Source organism: Nycticebus coucang, chromosome 9 (genome assembly GCF_027406575.1).
Source record: "Nycticebus coucang isolate mNycCou1 chromosome 9, mNycCou1.pri, whole genome shotgun sequence".
NCBI lineage: Eukaryota > Metazoa > Chordata > Mammalia > Primates > Lorisidae > Nycticebus > Nycticebus coucang.
In genome coordinates this window covers 42,039,562-42,063,401 of record NC_069788.1, presented here as the reverse complement: position 1 = coordinate 42,063,401, position 23,840 = coordinate 42,039,562, and the positions used below count along the sequence as shown (strand labels likewise).

General features: G+C 48.4%; 2 protein-coding genes across 6 annotated transcripts in view; one reads left to right on the top strand and one right to left on the bottom strand.

Annotated features, from left to right (window-relative positions):
- The window catches only part of CMTR1 (cap methyltransferase 1), a 60,554-nt gene extending 58,831 nt beyond the window's left edge, over positions 1-1,723 (top strand). For all 3 annotated transcript variants that reach the window (XM_053600884.1, XM_053600882.1, XM_053600883.1), the window contains one exon: positions 227-1,723. In XM_053600884.1, coding sequence (XP_053456859.1) covers positions 227-404 — 178 coding nt within the window. In that variant the 3' untranslated portion in view covers positions 405-1,723. The remainder of the gene's footprint in view (positions 1-226) is intronic.
- Positions 1,724-3,119: 1,396 nt separating this feature from the next.
- Positions 3,120-22,472, bottom strand: CCDC167 (coiled-coil domain containing 167). 3 transcript variants are annotated; one of them, XM_053600887.1, is made up of 5 exons: positions 22,386-22,461; positions 5,189-5,378; positions 4,977-5,071; positions 4,680-4,732; positions 3,120-3,467 (listed from the first exon to the last, which is right to left on the bottom strand). In XM_053600887.1, the coding sequence occupies exons 2-5, from the start codon at positions 5,207-5,209 to the stop codon at positions 3,196-3,198; spliced, it is 441 nt and encodes a 146-aa protein (XP_053456862.1). In that variant the 5' UTR covers positions 5,210-5,378; positions 22,386-22,461; the 3' UTR covers positions 3,120-3,195. The 3 variants fall into 3 exon arrangements, with proteins under 3 accessions (XP_053456862.1, XP_053456863.1, XP_053456861.1); XM_053600888.1 differs by lacking the exon at positions 5,189-5,378 and having other exon boundaries at positions 3,120-3,472; positions 22,386-22,472; XM_053600886.1 differs by lacking the exon at positions 5,189-5,378 and having other exon boundaries at positions 22,386-22,471.
- Positions 22,473-23,840: the final 1,368 nt, after the last annotated feature.

The following is a 23,840-nucleotide window of genomic DNA, read 5'->3' as shown; positions in this document are numbered from 1 at the left end:
TGTTTGTTGGGAAAAGCTGGTTCTGGGAGGCAGGGAGGAGGAGCTGGGTCCTACCAGGTACCTCTTGGCTGCCAGAGGGAAGACCCTCAACTGAAATCACTGACAGCCTTAACACACACACACACACACACACACACACCCTCCCGCCACCCTTAGGAACACTTAATGCTGCCCCACCCACCTAGGTGCAATCCTCTGACCTCTTTCCCCTTCCTCCCCTTCCCAGCATCTGCTACTATGGCCGGCTCTTCTGGGAGTGGGGGGATGGCATCCGTGTACACGATTCCCAGAAGCTTCAGGACCCAGACAAGCTGTCCAAGGAGGACGTCCTCTCCTTCATCCAGACACAGTGCCTGAGCGCCTTGGGACGCTCTACTCCTGCAGATTATGTTGTCATTCCCTGAGACAGGGCACGCTGCACCTGGGGCCTGCAGTGCTAGTCTCTTGCTCCTCTTGGAAAGGGACTGGGGAACACTGCAGTCTGGCCAGGAAGGGTTGGTGGCCTCCTCTGCATACCCTGAGCAGCTCGGTCAGGTGCCTCAGAGGACACTCACATGTTCCTTCTGGGACACCTTCCACCTGGCAACTATACTCCCTTCTAGGACTCAGCCCGAAGGAAGCTGGTCCTGAGGCAGGGTTGAGATTAGTGCCCAGGGCACATGGGGCTGGTGAATGACATGTCAAAGAGTGGCAGAGCTTTGGGCTCTGTTGTTCTTTCCTGCATCCCATGGACTCATTTTTCTGAGTTCCATGAACTGCCCTTGAGGGTGCCCAGGCCCCTGCTTTGCCCAGCTTTTATTGGGCCAACCCTGAGTGGGTAGAGATCCACTGTCATAAGCCAGCCAGGAGCAGCTGCTGTACAAATCAAGGTTTTGTTTCTTTGAACTTGCTGTATTGATGTGAAATTTGGGGAGATTTTGTCTACTCCCCCCATCCTAACCTTCCCTAGAGTTCTTCTAGGGAAGAACTCTTGACAGTTTCAGAGCTCTGACAGTCCCAGCAGGCTGGGAAGGAGGAGTGTGGGCCCCATGTCTCTTGATACCACATTAGGATCCAGGGACCACTGTCTTTGGTACCGGGTAAGACTGACTCCGGGGGCTGTGGCCTGCCTGGCCCCCATGCCCTTTTGGTCCAAACTGTTGGGCAGCTTAGAGGACAGGTGGCAGCCTTGAAGACCTGCCTTTGTCTCTTTTCCAGCAGCAATGGCCTCACAGTAACAGAGCGTACCTCCAGGGTCTGAGTACCACTGTATACTATAGCCACCTTAGGGTCTAGGCAAAGTTTGGGGCAGGAGGTGTAGCTTTTTGCTACCCTTTCTGTTTTCCTACCCCAATAGGAGGTACAGTCTTCTTTTGTTTGTCCTTATGTGGTCACTCCATTTCTTCTATCTTGGCAGAGGCAGAGAGGGAGGAGGGGAAACTGGGCAGTAGCTCTGGGTGGGGGAGGGCATCTGTGGTTGTTTTTAATGGGAAATACCTCTCAGAGATGTTCATGCAGGCTCCCTAGGGCCCTATCCCAGTGCCAGACTGGTTTCCATGGAGATATGGCACTGAGACTCCCGAGAGGTTGGAACTGACTCCTCCATGGGGGTCCTTCAGCCACCACCCAGCCCCTCCCCCTAGGCTGATAGCAGCACTGCTGAGATGCTGTATTTCCACCCAATTCTGGGTATATCAGTGTGTCTTGCAGAATCTTGGATCATTAAAGATAAACATATTTTTAATGCCTGTGTGGCTCTGTGCTGGGGCTGCTGCTATTATTTGTCCTCAATGCTTTGTGGTCTGGGACTGGCATGGATGAAACAACTTGGGCCGGAGGTGAAGGGGAAGAAGCTCCACTCAAAGAAGAGGGGAGAAAAAACGGTTTGTTTACTTTTAATTGCAGCCTGTCCAAGCTCCTGGGCCCCAGCAAGGCTCCCAGGGTTGTTGCTCACTGCTCAAGAGGGAAACCAAAGAGGAGTCAGGGAAATTATGTAGCTCTGCTAGAAGCAGTAACAGGAGAATGAATGAACCCACAGCCCCAGGAGGGCAGAGGGACCTGCCCCCCACTTACATAAATCACACAGCCCACTCCAAGGTGGCGCTGACAGTCCAGGATCAGTCTGTGTGACTAAAATAACAGAAGCGTCAGACCAATTAGTGTCACTAGACAGAGAAGAGTGAGGGAGAGATGGTATTGCTGACCCTGGCCAGCCACTCTCTGATGAGGGAGGGCTTGGTTCTGCCTGTAGGGGGGCTGCGCTGAGGGTGGGGTATGTGCAGATGGTCCAGGCTAGGAAGCGCACCACACTGCAGGTTTCCCCCGAGGCCTGCCTATACTCTGCTGGGCTCCTCCACCCTGACCCTGAGGGTCTTTCCTTGGTGTTTCACAGCCTTCTCCCTAGGCAGCTCCTTTCCTCGTTTTTACTTGCTCCATTTAATCTCAGCCATTGCCAAGCCCTTCCTTACCCTACTCTGCCTTGCTGCAGCCTCCCAACCTCCTGGCCCCCAAGCTGGGAGTTAGAGTTGGGGGATGTACTAAAGGGTAGTAGGTGATGTTTGTGTTTGCTTCTGCCTGGACTCCTCTCCAGTCAGCCCTACCCCTCCCACTTCTCACTGCAAACCCCACCTGATTTACTGGTCACTGTCACCATAAGTCTGTCTAGTCATTACCATGGCTCTTGCTGCCCACTCGCAGGCCTCACCAGCCCAGTGTGCCTCCAAGATGGATTAACTCTGCGCTCCCCTGGGATCTCCACAGGACCACTTCAGCTCCCCAAGTTGCCCTTAGCTGCACAGGCTGCATTTTTTTCTGCCATAATTATAGCTGATGATACTGGAGGGCAAGACAGTGTTTGGTGTGGGGATGGACAGTTGGCACAATGTCTGCTTCTCAGCCCTGGCAATTCTCAAGTCCTGGAAGTGGCTCCCAGCACTGTTTGGGCTTAGAAAGTGATTCTTGCTGCCTCTTTATTTTCCACTTAAGTTAGAGGCCTGCCTTCCCAGCACTCCCTTCTCCATCCTGAATTCTAAGCCAGAGCTTTCCTTTGACCATCTCTTGATTCCTGAGTACCAACCCAGCCACCACCTCCACCCCCACCCACTATAGTCAGATCCTGACATTTACTCAGCAGACAGGAGCAGCCTGGTATTCTTTATTGCCTCTCCCTTGGGCTTATGGAGGAGCCAGCACCATGTCCTTCTGGAGACCCAGGCCTCAGAACAGGCCAGGGAGGCAAAAGGGGCTGAGCCAACAGGAAGTCATGTTTGAACAACTAGGCAGGGGGAAATGCCCCCAGCACCTTGGTCCTCTTGAGGGTTGAAAGGCCTGCTTGGTCCTAACAAAAGGGTCGAAGGGAAGTCTGCACTGTCTGTGGGGAAATCCCAGGCTCACGTGGTCCAGTAGGCATAGACAAGGGTCAGGAGGATGAAGATGGCCACAGAGAGCAGCATATTCTTCCGATTCTCTTGCCGAAGCAATTTTAGCTCCTTCTCTGGGAGAAGAAAAAAGGGTGAGGATGGGGCAGGTGGTTTAGACCCCTCTATTGTTCCTGTCTGCTTCTGTCTTCCTGACAAGTGGGTATGCTTGCTGCTGAGAACAGAGGTGTCCCTTTTTACCCATAAAAATGATGCTATCCCTGCCCAGATCCTCACACCCTTCTGGCTACAGTTCTCAGCCTAATAAAGTCACTTCAATGCTGCTTAACCATTTCTCTTCAAATGCAGTTGAACTTGAGGGTGGGGTGCCTGAGGGGTCATCAAAAGGCCACTCTGAAAGCTAAGCTAGGAGGTGGTGTGATACCACTGGTCAGTCCTCTTGCCTGTCCCTCACAGGGTTGGCTCTGTGGTGTTCATCCTTCCAGGTGTCTCATCTGGCCAACTATGAACTCAGGGCAGCTGGGACCTCACTGGAGTAAGTGGCAGGTAGAGCCGCACATTGTTTCCTGAGTCCTGCCCTTTGCCAGATACTTAGCTGAGCAGGAACAAGGGATGCTAAGAGACAGTTTGTACCCATGAGGCCGTTGTCTCAACTCCAGAGGAAATTAGTCCTGTCCTTTAGCCACACTTGTAATCATCCCCTGCAAGTGGTTGGTATTCTGTGAGGGCTAAAGTGAGTGGTGATGTAATTTTGTGTGAAATTGCTAAACTTGAGGGGATACCAATGTTCCAACACTACCTATGTGAGGGAGGGGAAAGGTGATACCTGTAAACCAGCTCTGGGCAAACTGAGCCAACCAGAGTACCCTCAGCCTAGTCATGCTGGCTCTGTCCCCATTGCCCAGAAGGTGGCAGCATCACTCTACCCTCAGGAGCCCTTCCCACACCTGAGGGAGGACCATCCTTTACCTCCCCACTTTCCTTGAAAGGATTACCTGGAAGGGTGTGGAGGGCTGGGGTTAGGTTGGGGCAGGACACGCCTCCAAAGCCTGGGTGGACGTATGTCTTTTTGGACCTGGCTACAGCCACACCCCTTCATGCCAAAGAGCAGACAGACCCATAGGTCATCTCTTGCCTTCCTCGGAACAAAGGAGCAAACCTGGCTCTGGGCCTACAACAGGTTTCTGTAGCCTCTTAGGGGCTGATGCCCTCCGGAACAACCCTTTTGCTCCCTACCATCTTGTCAGGTACCTTGGGCTGTGTGACCCCTCCCAATCCTTGGGAATGCAGGTTGCAGCTGGTAACTGAGGGGAACTGTCTTACCATAGTTAGAGGCTTTGCTCATCAGGCTGTTTTTCTCCTTCTCTAGAGACCTCCTGTGAGGGGAAAAGGAATTTATGGTTCAAGCCCTTTCTCTTTTTCCCACCTGAGGGGCAGCTGGCACTCCAGGTTAGACACAGGGAATAAGGGCTCAGGTCTTGGTAGGCAGGGGATTGAAGCTCAGAGGCCAGGGACCCAAACCTACATCGGGCCTAGCCCATTTTTGGGACCCAGGATAGATACAAGGGTCAAGGGGCAGGGACAGGGAAGAGTGGGGTGGCTATGCAGGAGCATTATTACCTGGCCTCTGGGCTCAGCTCCGCCCTGTGGAGCCTGGAGTTCACAGCCTCCAGATCTCTCTGACACTGGGACAGTTTCTCCTCTAGCCCATCGATCTGAAATAATACCAGAAAGGTGAGGTGCAGAGCCTTTTAGCTTTTAAAACACTGGGACCAAGTAGAGAGTGCCCCACCACCACATTAACTTTTGCTGGGCAGGGAACCCACATGTACCTTGCCTGCAACCAGAACCATGGATATTGTTCAGGGTCTCAGCTGTCCTGACCCTTTTAGGCCAGGCATAGGTAGAGGGTGGAGAAGACTAGCCCCCACCCCCACCCCCCGTCAACTGTCTCTCCAAATGGGCTCACAATGGAACAACTAGAGCTCTGAATATGGCACGTGCCTGGCCCACAGGTGTATCCTAGAATGAAATGAGATGCTGTTTGAGAAGGCACAGTGGCTTCCAGAGAACACCACACAGGAGATGGGTGACTGGGCATCTAGGGGCCAAAAATCAAGTGTCTTTCTCGCTGACATGCTCCATCTTAACAATGGAGTCTACACTGTAAGAATATACTGTATATATTTATGAGAATCAATAAAAATTACTGAATAGAAAATGCAACCCGGGCAACGCCTGTGGCTCAAAGGAGTAGGGCACCGGCCCCATATACCTGAGGTGGTGGGTTCAAACCTGGCCCCGGCCAAAAACTCAAAAAAAAAAAAAAAAAGAAAGAAAGAAAAATGCAACCCAAGAACATATTCTATTTCTTTCTGACTTGATCCTTGTGGAAAAAAGTTGTCTATCATCAAGATAGCTATAATTTGTGTGGAAAATAGCTATGGTATCTGCTTTTCCACTTGTTTTGATTAGAACTTCAGAGATGTGTTCTTGGGGAAATACCTGAGTTGTAGAAAATGTTTTGTAAAATACTGGACTGGGCTGTCCATGCCTGGTCCTGGTAGCATGCGTTTGGCATTGAAAGCCCATCTCTCTATCTGTCTGATGAACTCAGCCACCTCGCCCACCCAGGCCTGCTCTGCATCCACTTTGGTCCTGTGGGCCAGAGCCTAGATATCAGTGGGTAGGTGGGTTCAGAGGGCTCTGTGTTCCTCTCAAGAGCTAACTGAATAGTGCCTTGGGGCCCCCATAAATGCCAGATTTCTATCTCTGATTTCACTCATGCTCACCACATCCCTGGGCAGCAAATATGACCTCTATTTCACAAATGGGAGAATAGCCCACCCCCACATGGAATGATTTTTCTGGGCAATCAATAGGGAACCCCTCTCCTTGGTCTCATCCAGTTCTCTGCTCCATTCCTTTCTGCAGCTACTTCTGCAGGGACAGTAATCAAAGACCACAAGTAAGAATCCCTGCCTCCCAGGAAGGCTGGTCAGAGTTTGAGAGCCCCATGCAGGAATTCTGGGACTGGGTCTCAAGAAAGTTGTATTCCAAGTCTCTGGGCCTTCTTCCCTCTCCCTGGCCAGGACCCATCTTAGCCATTTTCTCTCTTCCTGAGGCTTGGCAAATGACACACCGCCCACCCTCTTCCCTATAGCCCCAGCCACTGCCAACTCTAGCTCCATAAACAGGACCCCAGGGGAGGGAGCAACGGCAGAGCTTTCAGTTAATTGCCTGGTTAATTGTGTCATTTCTTTGCTAATGGGCACCCAAACGGAGGGCTGTCCTGAGAAACAGCCCCAGCCAGGAGATGGGGCTGTCCCTGCTTAGGCCCCAGGCCTTCCTGGAAGCTGTACTGCAGGGAAATGAACACTGGGCAGGCAGGGCTGGGAAAGCAATGCCGGATGCCAGTGCTTCAGGCCACAATGTGGTCGACTCTTCACAGCAATACCCCAGCACATATAGCCCAGCTCCTCAGGACCCTGAGACTTGCTGTTTTCTTCTTGTGGTGTAAAAGCCACAATCAGTGCACCAAATTCCACTTAGGTTCCCAAATAAAGCTTAACTCTTCATGTTCTACCTCTTCCATGAGACCTTCCTAGCTGCCTTTGGCTGGAGAGGTTCCACCCTCCTTCCCCTGGCTGGTTAATCAGTCCTTTTTTCGTGAGGCTGAGCATCTTCTACGTTGCTGCTCCTGTTTGTGTCCAAAACTCATCTTCGTAATTCTAAGAGTCCCTAGATGGTGTGAGCTGGCAGCCCACAGGTCTGGCCCACCTCACTTGTGTATGTGGTTTGCCTGGGTCCTGAGGGTGCCTGTGTTCATGGCTCCTGTCACAGTGCCATCTGTCTCTTCTTTGTGCCCACCACAAGGCCTGGCCTGCTGCAGTCTTTGTATTTTTAGCCAGAATAAGTGGGACCATGGGTGGAATCAAGGGGTTTAAGTCTCATGAAGCACCTGGGAGTCTGAAACCTCCCTCATGCCCACAGAAGACAGAAGCTAGAGGATGGAGAAGCAACTACATGTGCTCATCCATCACCCAGTGCAAGTCGTAGTCCTCGGTTAGATTTCTCTCTGCCATGCTATAGGCCAGACCCTGGTTGGCATGTCCTGCAGGGAGGGAGCAGGTTGGGGATTTCCATCCCTAAATACTTCTCGAAGCTACCAAGTGCCCAGACAAAGTGGTAATTGCCCCAGAGGAAGGCTAGGAACTCATGCTAAGCAAAATCTTAAAATTGAAATTGGCAAACCACAAGTGGCCAAGCTAATCTACCATCATGTTCTGGGCAGGGCTGTGGAGATGGCAGTCGGGGGCCTTTATCTGAACAAGTCCAATTTATCTGCAGTTCCACTGAATATCCCCACTTTCATTTGCCACTTTTTAATGAGGTTTAAACGGTCAAACACAAATCAAGGTTTTAGGGACTGAGTTCTAACCTCCCTCTATGAATATTTATGTCCTGCTGACAGCTCTCTCTGATGCCCGTCTAAATAGCAAGTTCTCCTTTATAACCCAGCTGCTAGATGTGGGCTGAGTGAGGGAAGGCTGAAGCTGAGGCTGTCAGGAGGCTCTTCAGTAGGCCACAAATCCATCCATAGAAGGGGCCACTGCTGGGTCCCCAGCTCTGGACCCAGTCCAGGAAGCTGGCAATTGAACACTTCAGCATTTGCTGAAGCAGAAAGTGGCTCTTGAGCAGCTGTAACAATGGGTGCAGAGACTCTGGGGCCCTAGCTGAAGAGGCAGGGAGGATCAGGATGCTTCTCTGAGTTGTGACTAGGGTCAGGAGTGTATCTGCAGAGCAAAGCTGACCCAACAAGATGGGTCCAGACAATAAGCCTTAAAGGAAGTCTCTAGGTCAGTGGTTCTCAACCTTCCTAATGCTGCGGCCCTTTAATACAGTTTCTGTGGGTTGCGACCCACAGGTTGAGAACCGCTGCTCTAGTTGGATTTTCAGCCAACTTGCAACTAAACATAGGTGGATTATGCCTTTTGCAGATTGCCCAATGCAAATCTATAGTCCTCTGCTTGCTTTCTCCCTGTCAATAGGCCAAAGGCAACAGAAGATTTAGATAGCCAGGACTGGAACAGAAGACATAGGGGTTAAGACCAGATCAGGAGACAAATGTTAAGAAGATTCTAAAGTGTAAAGCTTAAAGCTGGGCAAGCAGTTGAGAGCCTGAAAGCCTGAAATCATGGTTCTGCGTTAAATGCAGTGGTAAGGAGCACAGGCTACAATCAGCTCTGTCACTTACTTGTGGTGTGACTGGGCAAGTTCCTTAGTGCTATGCCTCAGCTGACTCATGTGTAAAATAAAGACAACCATGTTTCATATCTCAAAGAGCTGTTGTGAGAATGTTATGAAGCAATACAGGTAAGGTGCTTAGAATAGTTCCATGCATGGTAGTTCAGTGTTTGCTAGCATCAGAAAGTGGATTTCACTGAGGGCAAGAGTAAGAGAAGGTGATGGAGCGGGTGTAAGGTGAAGAGGAATCTCCATTGGTTGCTAGCTGGCAGCAGGAGGGGAGCCCCTTTGCCTTGGATGTGGCCATACCAGAGTCCAAGGTAGGGGTTCAGCAGGGTGGGGCCTGCAGGGTAGAATGACAGAATAACAACGCCTCTACAGGCCAGTCTCCCTATGTTGCTCAGGACACAGATTGCTGGGAACCTCATGATCCTGGCCTGGGGGTGATACTGGGGTGGGGTTCTGAAGCAAGGGTTCAGCTGTGCAGGTGGGGTCTGGTGGAACAGAAGACATAGGGGCAGTGTCCATTGCAGAACAGTCTCAGGGGAGGTCTGGGCACCTGTGGGCATCTGAGGAAATGTGGAACAGCAGGTGAATCCTGGCAACCAGAGTTAGGGGCCACCTACACAATGGCTCTAGCGGGGGCTGGCATCCAACTAAGTTGCGAGCAGGCATGTGAAGCCCTGGGACTAAGGCAGAAAGAGACCCTGTCAAAGGGTTCCAAACAAGTGGGAAGGGAAGGTTACTCTCTAAACGCCAAAAGCTCCCAAAACCCTTATGCAAGAGGCTAACTAGGAGGTGAGTGGCAAAAGAACCCCAGCTGGCCCACAACTGGCTCAAGGGCAAGAGACTTGCCTGGAGCTACAGGTTATAGCATGGATGGTTGTGACTGTCACAGGTAAAGTGAAAACAGCCACAGCAGGGACCTAGATGGCAGTCATTCAGGCACAGTATGGAAACAGAGTAGGTAGCCCCAATGTACAATAACATTAAGAGGTGTCTCTGTGTTATATTTATATGTAGAAAATGAAAGTCAATTTTTTTTTTTAATAGAGACAGTCTTACTTTGTCACTCTCGGTAGAGTGCCGTGGCATCACACAGCTCACAGCAACCTAGTAGCTCTTGGACTTAGGTGATTCTCTTGCCTCAGCCACTCGAGTAGCTGGGAGTACAGGCGCCTGCCACAACGCCTGGCTATTGTTATTTTTATTTTTAGGACACATTAAAATTTGCTTTAATACTTCTTTGGGGAAAAAATATCACACATGTAGCGAATGAACAAGGACCATTTTTACGCTATTTATTTACCATACCATGAATTCATAGGGAAGAAGTTCCAGTAGCTCAAGGAGGCACCTTGCCAATGAATGTGACAAAGTGTTGATTGACTTTTGAATTCATGGAAAATACGTTCTAGCCTTGTATCACTGTTACATGGGGTCTATTGGTTATCCTGTGTGCTATGCTCTACACCTATTATGCCATGAGCTCATGGGGAATAAATAGGTTCTTGCACCTAAAAACATGGGTCCACTGGTACTCCTGTGTACTATGTTATATGCTTATTATGCCATGAATTCATAGGGAATGGATTGCAGGAGCTCAGGCTCCTTTCCGTTGGTTCTCACAAAGCGGGCCTCTATGGGTGGAGCAGGCTGGCGCTTCAGTTGAACTCAGGTACCTTTCTCTTTGGCTTCCTTCTTTTTCTGATCATTTTCCTTCACACATTTCAGGAAGCTATCTCGGCTCTTAGAGTGCTTAGTATGCTCAATACGAACATTAATCCTCTTGGCAAGGATCTTGCCCTTGTTTGTTTACAACAATGCCAACAGCACGCTGGGTAACATTGTAGACTCTTCCAGTTTTGCCATGGTAACATTTGTGTGGCGTGCCTTTTTGAACAGTACCCATTCCCTTGATGTCTACAATATCACCTTTCTTGTAGATTCGCATGTATGTGGTCAAAGGAACAACTCCATGTTTTCTAAAAGGCCTACAGAATATGTATCGGGTGCCTCTCCTCTTTCCCTTTGTGTTTCTCATTTTGGTGAATTACTGGAAGATGGCGTCTCCAGATGAAAGGCCCGGCTATTTTTTTGTTGCATTTCGGCTGGGGCTGGGTTTGAACCCAACACCCTCGGTATATGGGGCTGGCGCCCTACTGACCCACAGGCACTGCCAATCTAGGTCAATTTTTATGCAGGGTAAAAAGAACACTGTGTCTCAGTCATGGAGTTGACTTAAGAGCCTGAAGCCCTGCCCAGGCTGGGTGCGGTGGCTCAGGAAAAGCAGGGCTGCAGGGGACACAGGGCACCCTAGGAAGGAAGGCAGTCCCATAAGTTAGCAAACTGTGCCTCTGACACCTCGCGCAAATTAAGGCTGTGGTAGACGTGTGTAAAGCCCTGTGCAAGCAGTTCAGGGGAACCGTTTGGCAGGTGGGTAGTGTGCAGGGTGTCCTTGTGGAAAGTCTGTTCTTGATGCCAAGACCTGCATGACCTAACCTCTGCCTGTGGGCACTGCTGGGGAGTCTGCCTAGGCAGAGGGAGAAGCAGAGCACCAGGGAAGGAGTACTGTTCAGGTAGCAGGGACCCTGGAGGAGCTGGCTCTGGAGACTGGGATCCACTAAGTCTGCCCTTTTAACAAAAATGTCCCACAAGTGCTCTTCCCCTAAGCGGCCTGAGGTGATCTGTGAAAATGGTTCGCTATTCACTTGACCCAGAAAACCCCACAAAGTCATGCAAGTCAAGAGGCTCAAATCTTCGTGTTCACTTTAAGAACACACGTGAAACTGCCCAGGCCATCAAGGGTATGCATATACGAAAAGCCACCAAGTATCTGAAGGATGTCACCTTAAAGAAACAATGTGTACCATTCCGACGTTATAATGGTGGAGTTGGTAGGTGTGCCCAGGCCAAACAGTGGGGCTGGACACAGGGTCGGTGGCCCAAAAAGAGTGCTGAATTTTTGCTGCATATGCTTAAAAATGCAGAGAGTAATGCTGAACTTAAGGGTTTAGATGTAGATTCTCTGGTCATTGAGCATATCCAAGTGAACAAAGCACCCAAGATGCGTCGCCGAACTTACAGAGCTCATGGTCGCATTAACCCATACATGAGCTCCCCCTGCCACATTGAGATGATCCTTACTGAAAAGGAACAGATTGTTCCCAAACCAGAAGAAGAGGTAGCACAGAAGAAAAAGATATCCCAGAAGAAACTGAAGAAACAAAAACTTATGGCACGGGAATAGATGCAACATAAAATAAATGCAAATAACAGTAAAAGGAAAAAAAAAAAAAAAATGTCCCACAAGTGATGCTGCCATACAGTATGAGAACTGCTGCTTCTCATTACCAGAGCGCAGACTGAAGAGTGGAAGCATAGTGGATGAAGGAGAGGCTCAGGAAGGAGAACTGTGAGACCAAGGATTCTCCACAGAGGTAGAGATGTCTCCTATGAACGAGTGAGAAGATGTGAAGCCTGGCCTGGTAGTCGAGGTCAGAAGAGACTGCACTGTGGGTCTGAGGGGTGCTGGGTCCAAAGCCCTAGGCAAGTAGGGCTGTCACCTGGCAGATGATGGAAGAGAGGGTTTCTGCATTTCCAGTCATCAGGAGCAGGGACTTTTCCTGTGGCCTTCCCTATAAGCCCTCCCTCGGATGCAGCTCTGAGTGCTATCTGTTTGGGCCTGGCAGTTCAGGATCCCCGAGCGAGCTAAGCACAATCCCTTCTGCCACCTGACTTGGGAATATCACCTTATTCTCAGAGATTCAGTGAACTCTCTCTGGGGTCCTATACACCATAAAACTGTGTTAAGAGAAACTGCAAAATTTGTCCGAAATCTCGTGAGGCATTTTTTCAGGAGTGTACAGCCTCTCAGAATCAAAGCTCCAAATGAGGCCTCTTTTGGGGGCAGGGAACCTCGTACCAGCTTATGCACAGATAACTGCCCAAGCACACTGACTAGGTCAGGCCCCGAAGGGGTGCAGGCTCCAGGTCTGGCTGCTGTCAGGGTCCTCACATGTAGCTTTTATTCTGTCAACAAGAACAAGACAGTATGAGCCATGGGCTATTGTTCACTCCATTCTCCTACTGAATAATGCTCCCACGGAACATCTGCACCACCTGGGAGGTTCTTTGTCTGCTCCCTCATAAGCCACTGGCTAGGGCCAAGCCTCTGGGAAAAGGCAGAAGGCACCCTTGGGCTTCACTCTGGGCCACTCAGGCAACCCTGCTTTCTGGTTTAGGAAGTCATTTCCAGTCTCTCTAGCCTTGCTCTTGGGAGCTTCTGGCCAGTGAGTGACAGAGGTTGCTAGGAATGGGTTTGCCTCCAGGATGAGAAAGTAGTCACAGGGTGTCCTGCACCTACCTGCCCAGGTCCTTGCTAGGCACTGAGACTTTCTAATAAAGAATATGGTGCCCAGGTACTGCAGCCAAACTCAAGACATGGGGTCCCACATGTCTGGTAACATAGCGTGAGTCAAAGCACCCTCCAGAAACCAAAAGTCCATGCAAAATTAAATCACAACGACAATAGCTGCCAACATTTGTTTAGTATGTACTATGTACCAGGTACTGTTCTAAGTGCTTCATCCCTGTTAACTCACATAATGCTCACAATAACCCAGTGAGGTAGATAGTATTATTAGTGTCCACACTTTACAGAAGAGCAAACTCATACCTGTGGGGATGAAGTAACCTGCCCAGGCTGGGTGCAGTGGCTCAGGCCTGTAACCCAAGCACTCTGGGAGTCCAAGGTAGGATGATCACTTGAGTTTAGGAGTTTGAGACCAGCCTGAGCAAGAGCAAGACCCCCATCTGTACTAAAAATAGAAAAATAAGCCGGACATGTGGTAGGTGCCTGTAGACCCAGCTATTCAGGAGACTGAGGTAGGAGGATAGCTTGAGCCCAGGAGTTTGAGGTTGCTGTGAGCTAGGCTAATGCCTCGGCACTCTAGCCTGGAATTCTGCCTCAAAAGAAAATTAATTAATTAACATTCAGGGTCACACAGGGAGTAAATGGGGAGCCAGGCTTTTAACCCCACTCCACATGGACAAAGCAGAGAAGCACCAGCTTGCAACTTTAGCTCCTTCCTGGGTGCAACCTCCACACCTTAACCTGGGCTAGGCAGGTTGTGGACAGCTTCCTGTGTGCTATCCAAAGTTCACATTTACCCTCCCAGGAGGTACCATCCGCATCTTACAGAGGAGTAAACTTCCCACAGAGATTTTCAAAAACTTGCCCAAGGCTGGGTACCTGGGAAGCAGCAGAACTGGGGTCTGAATCTGGATTTTTCTGTGTCAGTTTATGCTCTTTCTACCACTTCAAGTTCTTTCTCTAAAATCCCTCATAGAAGAGTTCTGTGGAACAAAGTCATTCCACATCCCAGAAAAGCTTGTTGATCAGGCTTCAACAGCTTCTCTACTCTGATTAATCTTGTACAGGACTTTGCTTAGTCTCTGTTCACATGATACATACTCTAAGGGAAGACCTGACCGAAATCTGTTTGCTCTGAGACAGAGGCGGCGGGAGCCAACTCTTTACTTCACAAATATCCCAGGCACCCTCCCCCAAATCACTTAAACTGTCAAAGATCCAGTTTTTTGTTTTTTTTTTTTTCCCTGAATCACATTTTTATTCGGCATACAGTTCACCTGTTATCCATCCCAGGTATCTTTCTGCCTAACAAACTACTCCTAAAATTTAGTGGCTTAAAGCAACCATTTGATTATATCTCATGCATTTTGCGGTTCTAAAGTTTAGGCAGGAATTAGCAAGGCGATTCTTCTGTTCCATGTGGCATCAATTTGAGTTAATTCTTTTGCTCAACTTGGAGTTTTGCAGGTTTGGAGGGTCCAAAATGGCTTTACTCATATGTCTGGCAATATGGCAAGGATAACTAGATGTCTGGGCTTATCTAGGATTGTGGACCAAAGTGCCTTTGTAGCTATGTCATAACACTCAGACACCTTATGCGGTAGCTGGCTTTCTCCAGAGTGAACATACCTGTGAACTGTTTTGGTGTCTTTGGACTTGGCACTCAGTTGAACTGCCTTGGGGAAAGCTTGAGCGGGAGTGTGGAGAACTTTGGCTGTTGTCTAGGGCCCCAGTCTGAGTTGCTGAGCCAGACGGAGCTAAAAGTGTTTGGCTGTGGGCCACAGGGAGCCATTGTGAGTGATCTCAAGATCCAGTTTTAAGAAGGAAAAAGGTAGGCTAGTTGGGCTTGAGGAACTCTTCCTTCCCCACGGATATCAAAGCCTTCCTTTCACTTGCTAATTCACAGCCTTGTGTCAGCTATTTCATCTCTAGCCCCAGCAGCCTGGGAACTGGATTTCTGGAAATCCACTCATTTTCACATGTTCGGAGGCCCCAGGACATTTATTATAATGGGTAAAGAAGCCAGAGCGCCTGCCCAGATGGTCTCTGACAAGAGTGCTCCAGCTTTCCCTGGGGCCTCAGGCCACACAACCAAGTAACATGGGGGTCTAGACCCTCAATTTTCCGGGTGACTAGCCTCAAACCCCAAAGGGCATATTACCCTGAGACCCTTTAAGGGCTGTTTTTCTATGGAGATGATCATAGGGCTCTGTGAGGGAAGAAAACAAACCTCCACTCGTGGCTCCCCGATCATAGGACCCCTTCTCTCCCAGATTGAGCAGATGATGGCAAACCTTTCCCGTTTTTAATCCATGAACAATTTTCAGGAACAGCAGAGAAAGCCCAAGGGGCTTGTCACTTTTCTGAACAGTCACCCTCACCCCTACTCAGGAAGCTGAGGGACCCTGCTGAAGCCCTAAGAGCTGAGAACCCAGGTGTACTGAGATGGAGGTTAGGCAACTCTGAAGTAGAACCTGGAGTCAGTCCTTGCCTGAAGCCTTCAGCTGTTCTTGGGCCAGAACATTGTATGGGGTTTGTTTTCTCATCTTTCCCCCAATATCTATTTTTTGATAAATTAGCAAATGCTTCTTCATCACTGAAAGGTTCAGAGCACTTTTCAAGAACTGGCATCCACCCCGAGCCTTATGAATTCATTAATTAAGATGCTGGCAAACAGCCACTCCACACATGCTGACATCCAGCTGCGTTAGGTAATGAGGTTTTAGTCTCCTGACCCTTGTCAAGTGGCGTGGAGCCAGACACAGGCTGTCGAGAGAAATCACCTGCCCAATGGTGACCTGTCGCTTTCGCCTGGCAGCAGGTGAGGCTCATTTATGGTCAGTGGCCCCTAAGCAGTCTCCACATGCAGCAAGTCTTTCTCCCAGGCCCTGGCCTACGAATTCCCAGCAAGGTGGTGTCTCCCGGCCTACTCTACGGTGGCCTCCAAACTTCTGACCATTGTACCACTCAACTGGGCCCAGGTGCCAGGGTGGCAGGTTTGAGTATCTCCTCCTGCTACTCAAGCCAATTAAGCAAATATTTATTGATGGTCCACTAAGCTGCTTCTATCCCTTGTTTCAGAAAATTGATAGGTCCCCTCAGCCCTGTGCATAGCCTGCTCCAGAGCTAAGACTCTTCATCCACACTTAGTGCTTTTGCCCCTCCCTGCCCTCAGGGAGCCTGTAGCAATGGCCAGTATTTTTTTTTTTTTTAATAGAGACAGAGTCTCACTTTATCATCCTTGGTAGAATGCCGTGGCGTCACACAGCTCACAGCAACCTCCAACTCCTGGGTTTAGGCGATTCTCTTGCCTCAGCCTCCAGAGTAGCTGGGACTACAGGCGCTCGCTGCAACACCTGGCTATTTTTTTTATTGCAGTTTGGCTGGGGCCGAATTTGAACGCGCCACCCTCGGTTTATGAGGCCAGCGCCCTTACCCACTGGGCCACAGGTACCGCCCAGCAGTGGCTAGTATTAAATACTGCCCATGTGAGGGATCTAGGTTGCGTGCTGCTTGTGAGTATTTTCTGCCCCCCCCCGCCGCCCGCCTATGGAAAAATTGTCTTCCATAAAACCGATCCCTGGTGCCAAAAAGGTTGTGGATCACTGTTTTAAATGACCCCAATTAACTTGTATTCCTTATAGTAGTTACTTTTAGTTGGTCAATCCAACACTGATTCCCAAACACTTCTTCTTTGCCCACTTCCTCTACAGATGTTAGAAAATCACAATGGATGCTTCCCCTAACCTCATTGCAGCTAGAGGTGGCCATGACCCAGTTCTGGCCAATGAGATGTTCCAGAAGTCAGCTGGGAGACTCCTGGGAAAACTTATGCTTTGCTGACAAAAGGGACACACTGTTATTATTCCTTTCTCCTTCCTGACTTAAAGTTGAATATGGAGCTGTGGCAGCTATCTTTTGACTATGAGGAAACATTTAAGAGCTTGAAGAAATATCAGCCCTCACAGTTGAGTTTTTGAACCAATACCAGTAGTCACCTACCTATAAATTTCCATTGTGAGGGGAGTATACTCCCATTTGCTTAAGTCAGTGAGGTCAATTTTCTGTACCTTGTAGGTAAAATCTTTCCAAACTGATAGATTTTTATACTAGGAACCAGATCCAACCAAGTTATCCCTTTCAGACCTCAGTTAAGACATCACACATCCGTTAAGACCAAGGGGTTGTGGAAGCATCTAAAGACACCAGATTAAACAGATCAGCAACAAAACAAAAGTGCACGACCAAGTTAATAGCTCACTACTATCAGAGATGAAAGAAACATAAACAGGTTTTACATCAGCCAAAATCCTATCAGTTTAAACTGAAATGCAGCCTTTCCACCAGCCAGAATCCTCCCATCAGTTTAGACTAAAATATAACCTTTCCCTCCTACACAACATTAAAGTCAGTACCAGGGCTAGTGATTTCTTATGTGAACTATAACTTTCTCTTGTTATTCAGAATAAACTCTAAGAAGCTAAAACTCTCAGCCAGGTTTTTACAACTCTGAGATTTCACATGGTGGCAAATGAGTTGCATAAAAAGATCTCAAAAAGAATCAGAAGTGAGGAGGCTAGAAGGTGCCTTGGTTGTCCTCAGAGGTAACTGTGAGGTACAGCTGGCCCAAGCCAGCCTGTGGGGTGAGTGCCGCCTGCTTGGTAATTGCTTCATTACAAGCAGAGACTGTTTGCAGGTGCTGAGATTACTCACTTGTGGGAGTTTTATTGCACTCGTCAGATTAACAAATATTTTTGATTAAATCACCACTTCATTGGCTCTGAGCACATGACTTTTAATAAGAGGACAGTATCTACTGCTACTCAGCCTTACTACACATGCAATACTCAGATCTGCTGGGGGCCACAGAGGCACAAGGTGGGGAGACAGCCAGATGCCAGGCTTTTTCCAAAGCACACAGTAACAGATCTTAAATCATTAAATATGCAAAAAGTAACCTCAGAGACCAAGATAGCAAATACAAATACCTAATATCTATAGTGGTATGAAGGGCAAAAAAAAGGTGGTGGGGGGGAGGGCAGATCTGCCCTGGTATAAGGTGGTAAGAAAAGACATGCTCCACCAAATTCAGAACACTTTTTTTTTTGTAGAGACAGAGTCTCACTATACTGCCATCTGTATAGTGCCGTGGCGTCACACGGCTCACAGCAACCTCCAGCTCTTGGGCTTATGATTCTCTTGCCTCAGCCTCCCGAGCAGCTGGGACTACAGGCGCCCACCACAACACCCAGCTATTTTTTGGTTGCAGTTTGGCTGGGGCTGGGTTTGAACCCACCACCCTCGGTATATAGGGCCGGTGCCCTACTCACTGAGCCACAGGCGCTGCCCAAATTCAGAACACTTTTTAAAAAATCGGGTGTCGAGGGTGGCGGGTTCGAACGTGGCCCGAGCCAACTAAACAACTGCAACAAAAAAATAGCTGGGCGTTGTGGCAGGCGCCTATAGTCCCAGCTACTTGGCAGGTTGAGGCAAGAGTATCACTTAAGCCCAAGAATTTGAGGTTGCTGTGAGCTGTGATGCCACAGCACTCTAGCCAGGGCAACATAGTGAGACTTTGTCTCAAAAAAAAAATTGGTGTCAGCAAAACAAAAGACATCTGTTATCTGTGAGTTTATAAGACCTGGTGAAGTTTAAATCCTTCATGTTACAGATGAGGACACTAAAGCCCAAGCAAGGGAGTTGACTCAGCCATTGTGGAGGATGAGCAAAAACTACAAAGGCTACTAGTAAGAAAGAGCTACCATTTATGGATTATGTAGTATGGGTGCTGTGCCTGGATGTGCTAGGCACTTTACACCACTGCCTCATTTAATTCCCACAACCACACTGTGAGGTGAGGTATGGTGCAATCAGCAATGGAGACTGCAGAACATCTGCGAAAACACACTAGTCCCTTCTTCCACCATAATTGAGTCATGACTGGGTATGTGGGGTCCTGACTGGTGAATTCATTTCCCAGTCCCCCTTGCAGTAAGGTGGGACCACAGATCTTCACTCTTCCCAATGGCAAAGGGGAAATTTAGGCCTAGGACCCTTAAGATAGTGGATGTACTTCCTCTATTCTCTCTTTTTCCTGCCAGTGGACACGTCAATAGGGCACATCCTACTTCTATTGATAAGGTGATAACAAGGCCCTCAGAGATAGCTGAACCACCACTGTCCTGGTACTGTAGACCAGGGCTTGGCAAACTATGGCCTGTGGGCCAAATAGTCTACTGCCTCTTTTTGTAAATATAGTTTTATTGGGATACCACACCTACATTTACATATTGCCTAAGGCTCCCTTTGTGTTAAGACAGCCTGAGTACAGTGGGTTCTTGTTGTTCATGGTAGTTACGTTCTAGAAAGTTGCCACCAACATTGAATTAGCTGAACCAGGTAGGTTCTTGCAAGCCTCTGGTCACAATAATTTTAGCAACTGACCTATATAAGACCTTGTTTTATGTGTATTTCTGGGGTTTTTCTTGTTGTTATTGTTTATTTATTTATTTTTTTGAGACAGAGCCTCAAGCTGTTGCCCTGGGTAGAGTGTCGTGGCATCACAGTTCACAGCAATCTCAAACTCCTGGGCTTAAGCAATTCTGTTGCCTCAGCCTCCCAAGTAGCTGGGACCACAGGTGCCCGCCACAATGCCCAGCTATTTTTTGGTTGTAGTTGTCATTGTTGTTTGGCAGGCCAGGGCTGGGCTTGAACATGCCGCCTCTGGTGTATGTGGCTGGTGCCTTAGCCGCTTGAGCTACAGGCGCCAAGCCTGTTGTTTTATTTTTATTTATTTTCTTATTTACTGCTTATCTTTCCTTTGGACTATAAGCTTCAGTTCATTTTTTTTGTTTTTGTTTTTTTTGAGACACAGTCTATGTCACCCTAGGTAGAGTGTGGTGGCATCACAGCTCATAGCAACCTCCAATTCTTGGGCTTCAGCAATTCTCTTGCCTCAGCCTCCCAAATAGCTGGGACTACTGGCGCCCGCTACAACACCCGGCTATTTTTTTGTTGCAATTGTTTAGCTGGCCCTGGCCCTCGGTGTATGTGGCTGGCCCCATAACCACTGTGCTACGGGCACTGAGTCTGTATTTCTGTTTAAAGTGATCTTATCTAATATATATTGTTGATTCATCAACACTGAACTTATGGCCGATGCATGTGTAGTGCTGACTTATCTCATGAATTATATCAAGGCAGAACAAAGTTTATCTAAGAAACTTATTTTCTCTGTAAAGGACATCATAGCCTTCTTGCACTTAGGAAGACCAGCACTATACTTGGGAGCCAGTTTAAACAGCAAAATGACCAATAAAAAAACACAAGAATGAAAAACCCCGGGCACTAAATAGACCACAAAAAAGGGATACTTGTTTATAGTCTGACAGGTGAAACAAGAAGATGGAGCATCACTTGTTCAACCTTGACTGGGTACATGTACCTCAGGTGACTGAATTCTGTTTTGCTTTACAGTTGCTAATGAATGACTGCAAAAGCGCAATGGGTACTGAGTTTGGAATTACAGATACATTTTAGCCAGAAAGCAAATTCAAATTATGGAATCCATGAATAATGGATGTAGCTGCAACAGAGACCCTATGGTCCACAAAGCCTAAAATATTTACTGACCCTCAACTGACAATATCTGCTGATCCCTGCACTAGCTTGTTAGAAAAAAAAACAAAAAACCTTTCTTTTTTATGAAGTCACTGAGTTTGGGGGTTTCTCTGTCATAGCGGCTTATTGTGATAATATAGGCTATAAAGTCTACGTTTGTTTCAATACATAGGCCGTCTCATTTCACCATTCATAAACTATCCTCTTTTAGAAAGAGATTCACATTTCCATCAACCTGTTTTTCCTACCAAGTAGGCCAACATTTCTCAAGGAGAGCTACTAAACCACGGGTGTATGTGGCTTGTCAAAAATGCAGATTCCTTGTTTAAAATGCACACCCAAGTCTTACTGAATTACTCAGGGTATGGAAAGAGTTCAACTATCCATTTTTAACAACTCTTTAAATAATTCTATGCATCCTGAAGTTTAAGAATCATTGAACTCCCTGTAACCCTAGTGCTCTGGGAGGCCAAGGAGGGTGGATTGCCCTGAGCTCAGAAGTTTGAGACCAGCCTGAGCCACAGTGAGACTCCGTCTCTACCCCCCCCCCCAAAAAAAAAAAAATCATCGAACTCTGCGGTAAGCCTGAAGACGACTATTACCCTGTACCTCTCTTGCAACTTCTGGCAGGATGCCCTAAAAGAGAACTGCAGCAGGGAACCAAGATGGAATGCATACTCCCAGGAAGACCTTCTGAGCTTGTTTCTCAGCCCCACCACCTCCACCACTTCACCCTGAGTTCTACTTGAAACTGGTTTCCTCATCTGTACAAATCTCATAGGCTGCCAGAAAGGATTAACTGAGAATTTAAGTGAAAGTAGCATGTAATAGCTGTTCAATAAGCATCAGTTTTCTTTCCCTTCTATATGCAGTAAATTATTTTAAGTCTTTGGTAACATCATCAATTCCAGAATTCTTTTTACAGATTCTCTTTACAAAGGTTCCCCAACTATGGCCGGGCGCGGTGGCTCACAGCTATAATCTTAAGCACTCTGGGAGGTCGAGATGGGTGGATTGCTTGAGCTCACAAGTTCGAGACCAACCTGAGCAAAAGCAAGACCCCGTCTCTACTAAAAATAGAAAAACTGAGGCAAGAGGATCACTTGAGCCCAAATAGTTGGAGGTTGCTGTGAGCTATGACATCAAGGCACTCTACCTGGGTGACAACTTGAGACTGTCTCAAAAAAACAAAACAAAAAACCCCAAAGGTTCCCAAAGTAACTTTCAAGCTACTTTGGTACTTTGAACTTTGGTATGCTAGAGGAAAAAATTCCCACGTCAGGGGATATTTAAGCCACTAGGAATATACTAAACAACGTGGCTTCCCTCACCTTTAGCTCCTAGTCCTCTTGGGAGTTCCCTCCATCCTCAGGTTCCTCAGTTCTTTGGGGTCGCCTTCCCCTGGAGCTCCCACCCCTTCTGCTTACACATCTCCCTCAGGTCTTCCTTATTTCCATGCCCCGCCCCTTGGGTCCCAGCTCTTCTATGGCCTGTTTCCTTCCGGGCTCCCCTTCCCCTTCATGTCTCTTCCCCTCTGGAGGTCCCCTCACCTCCGGCTCCGCCATCTGGCAACTCCTCGGGCTCCCTCACCTTTGGTTCCCCCCTCCTTCCCCCCTCCCTTCTCCGGGGACCTGGTCAGGCCTTCTCACGCCCAGCGTCCGCTCTCCCAAACCTGCGTCGCCCTCACTTCCTCCGCTCCGTTCCTCCTCCCACCTGTAGCCGGCTGACCCGTTAACCCTCGGGGAAGGTAGCTGATGATGTGGCCCAACCCCCACTTCTCCCCTCACCTCCAGAGCGACGCCCAGACTCTCCCGCTTCTTTTTAGTCATGTTGCTTGCCGAGATCCCCCAGTCCTTACTGGACGCGCTCATCGAGTCGCATTACGCATGCGCAAGTCTCTGCAGTTCCCCCATCTCATTGGTTGCCGAGGCAGCGGGAGGTGGGACTACTTCAATCAGTCGCCACCTTGGTGAGGGACGCGGTCTGCTTGGTGCGGCCATGATTAAGAGGGGCAATCTCTAGTTTGAGGCCTCAGCCTGAGAGTGGGGAAAGTTCAGCACCGTGGAGAATGGTGGCCCCACTATGGTGGAGCTACCCCTTTCCTGCCCAGTTCAAAGCCGCTTTTACTGTCTGAGAACCTTTTTTTTTTTTTGAGACAGTCTTACTCTGGGTAGAGCGATGTGGCATCATAGCTCTCTGCAAACTTCGGCTCAAGCGATCCTCCTTCCTCAGCCTCCCGAGTATCTGGGACTACAGGCACTCATCACCGCACCTGGCTAATTGTTATTACCATTATTATTATTTTTTAACTTTATTCAAATTAATATGAGAGTGCAATATTTAGGTTACATTGTTCTCACTTCCAGGGCAAAGCTGCATTTGTAGAAGAGCCCCCTCACCCAGGGGGCGCGTTATACACCCTGGCAATGTGCACCTTGGGTGAGATCCCGCCTCACTATTTGAGACAGAATCTCACTCTGTTGTCCAGGCTAGAGTGCCCTGGTGTCAGCCTAGCTCCAGCAACCTCAGGCTCCGGGCTGAAGCAGTCCTCCTGCCTCAGCCTGCAGAGTAGCCGGGACTACAGGCGCCGCCACAACACCCGCTAGTTTTTTTTCTATTTTTAGTAGAGACAGTTGCACGGGCTGGTCTCCAGCTCCTGACATCAAGCAATCCACCCAACTCCCAGAGTGCTAAGGAGAGCCTTTTTTTTTTTTTTAACATCAGCTTCTGTGCCCTTCATCCTTCAGCTACCACTCCATCCTGTTTTAGGCTACACTCCCTACCCCCATTCAATTTCTGTCCAGTCTTCAAAGCCCAACCTGGCCTCTGCCACTTAGGGAAGCCCCACCTTGAGCCCCTTGGTCCTTTGGGATCTCATAATTATTACTCCTTTTTGTTGTGTGTTCTTACAATTTCTCTTGTTTCATTGCAAGAACAGCCTACAACCATTGTACAAAACTTACAAATGAGAAGAAGTATCTTTTATCCTACCAATCATACCAGTTCTTATCTTTGTGTCTGTCTATATACACGTTCGTTCCAGACTTGGTCTCAAGCATGTTGTTTTATACTTTGTAATCCTTCAGTACATTGTAGACGATAGCCTTTGAAATGTTTTGACTGTGACCCCAAGATAAAAAATATATTTTATATCATGGCCCAGTTACCCATATAACTGAAACCAAAGTTTCACAATAAATGCCTTAACCACCTGTGATATACACGCTGTTATTTTTTGCTAT

Excerpts from the sequence above, each read along its gene's own strand:
- CCDC167 (XM_053600886.1), bottom strand. The coding sequence starts at position 22,469 with ATGAGCGCGTCCAGTAAGGACTGGGGGATCTCGGCAAGCAACATGACT. Across the intron at positions 5,072-22,385 it reads GTCTGGGCGTCGCTCTGGAG|ATCGATGGGCTAGAGGAGAA; the intron begins GTGAGGGGAGAA and ends GTATTATTTCAG. Across the intron at positions 3,468-4,679 it reads GAGCAAAGCCTCTAACTATG|GAGCTAAAATTGCTTCGGCA; the intron begins GTAAGACAGTTC and ends CTCCCAGAGAAG.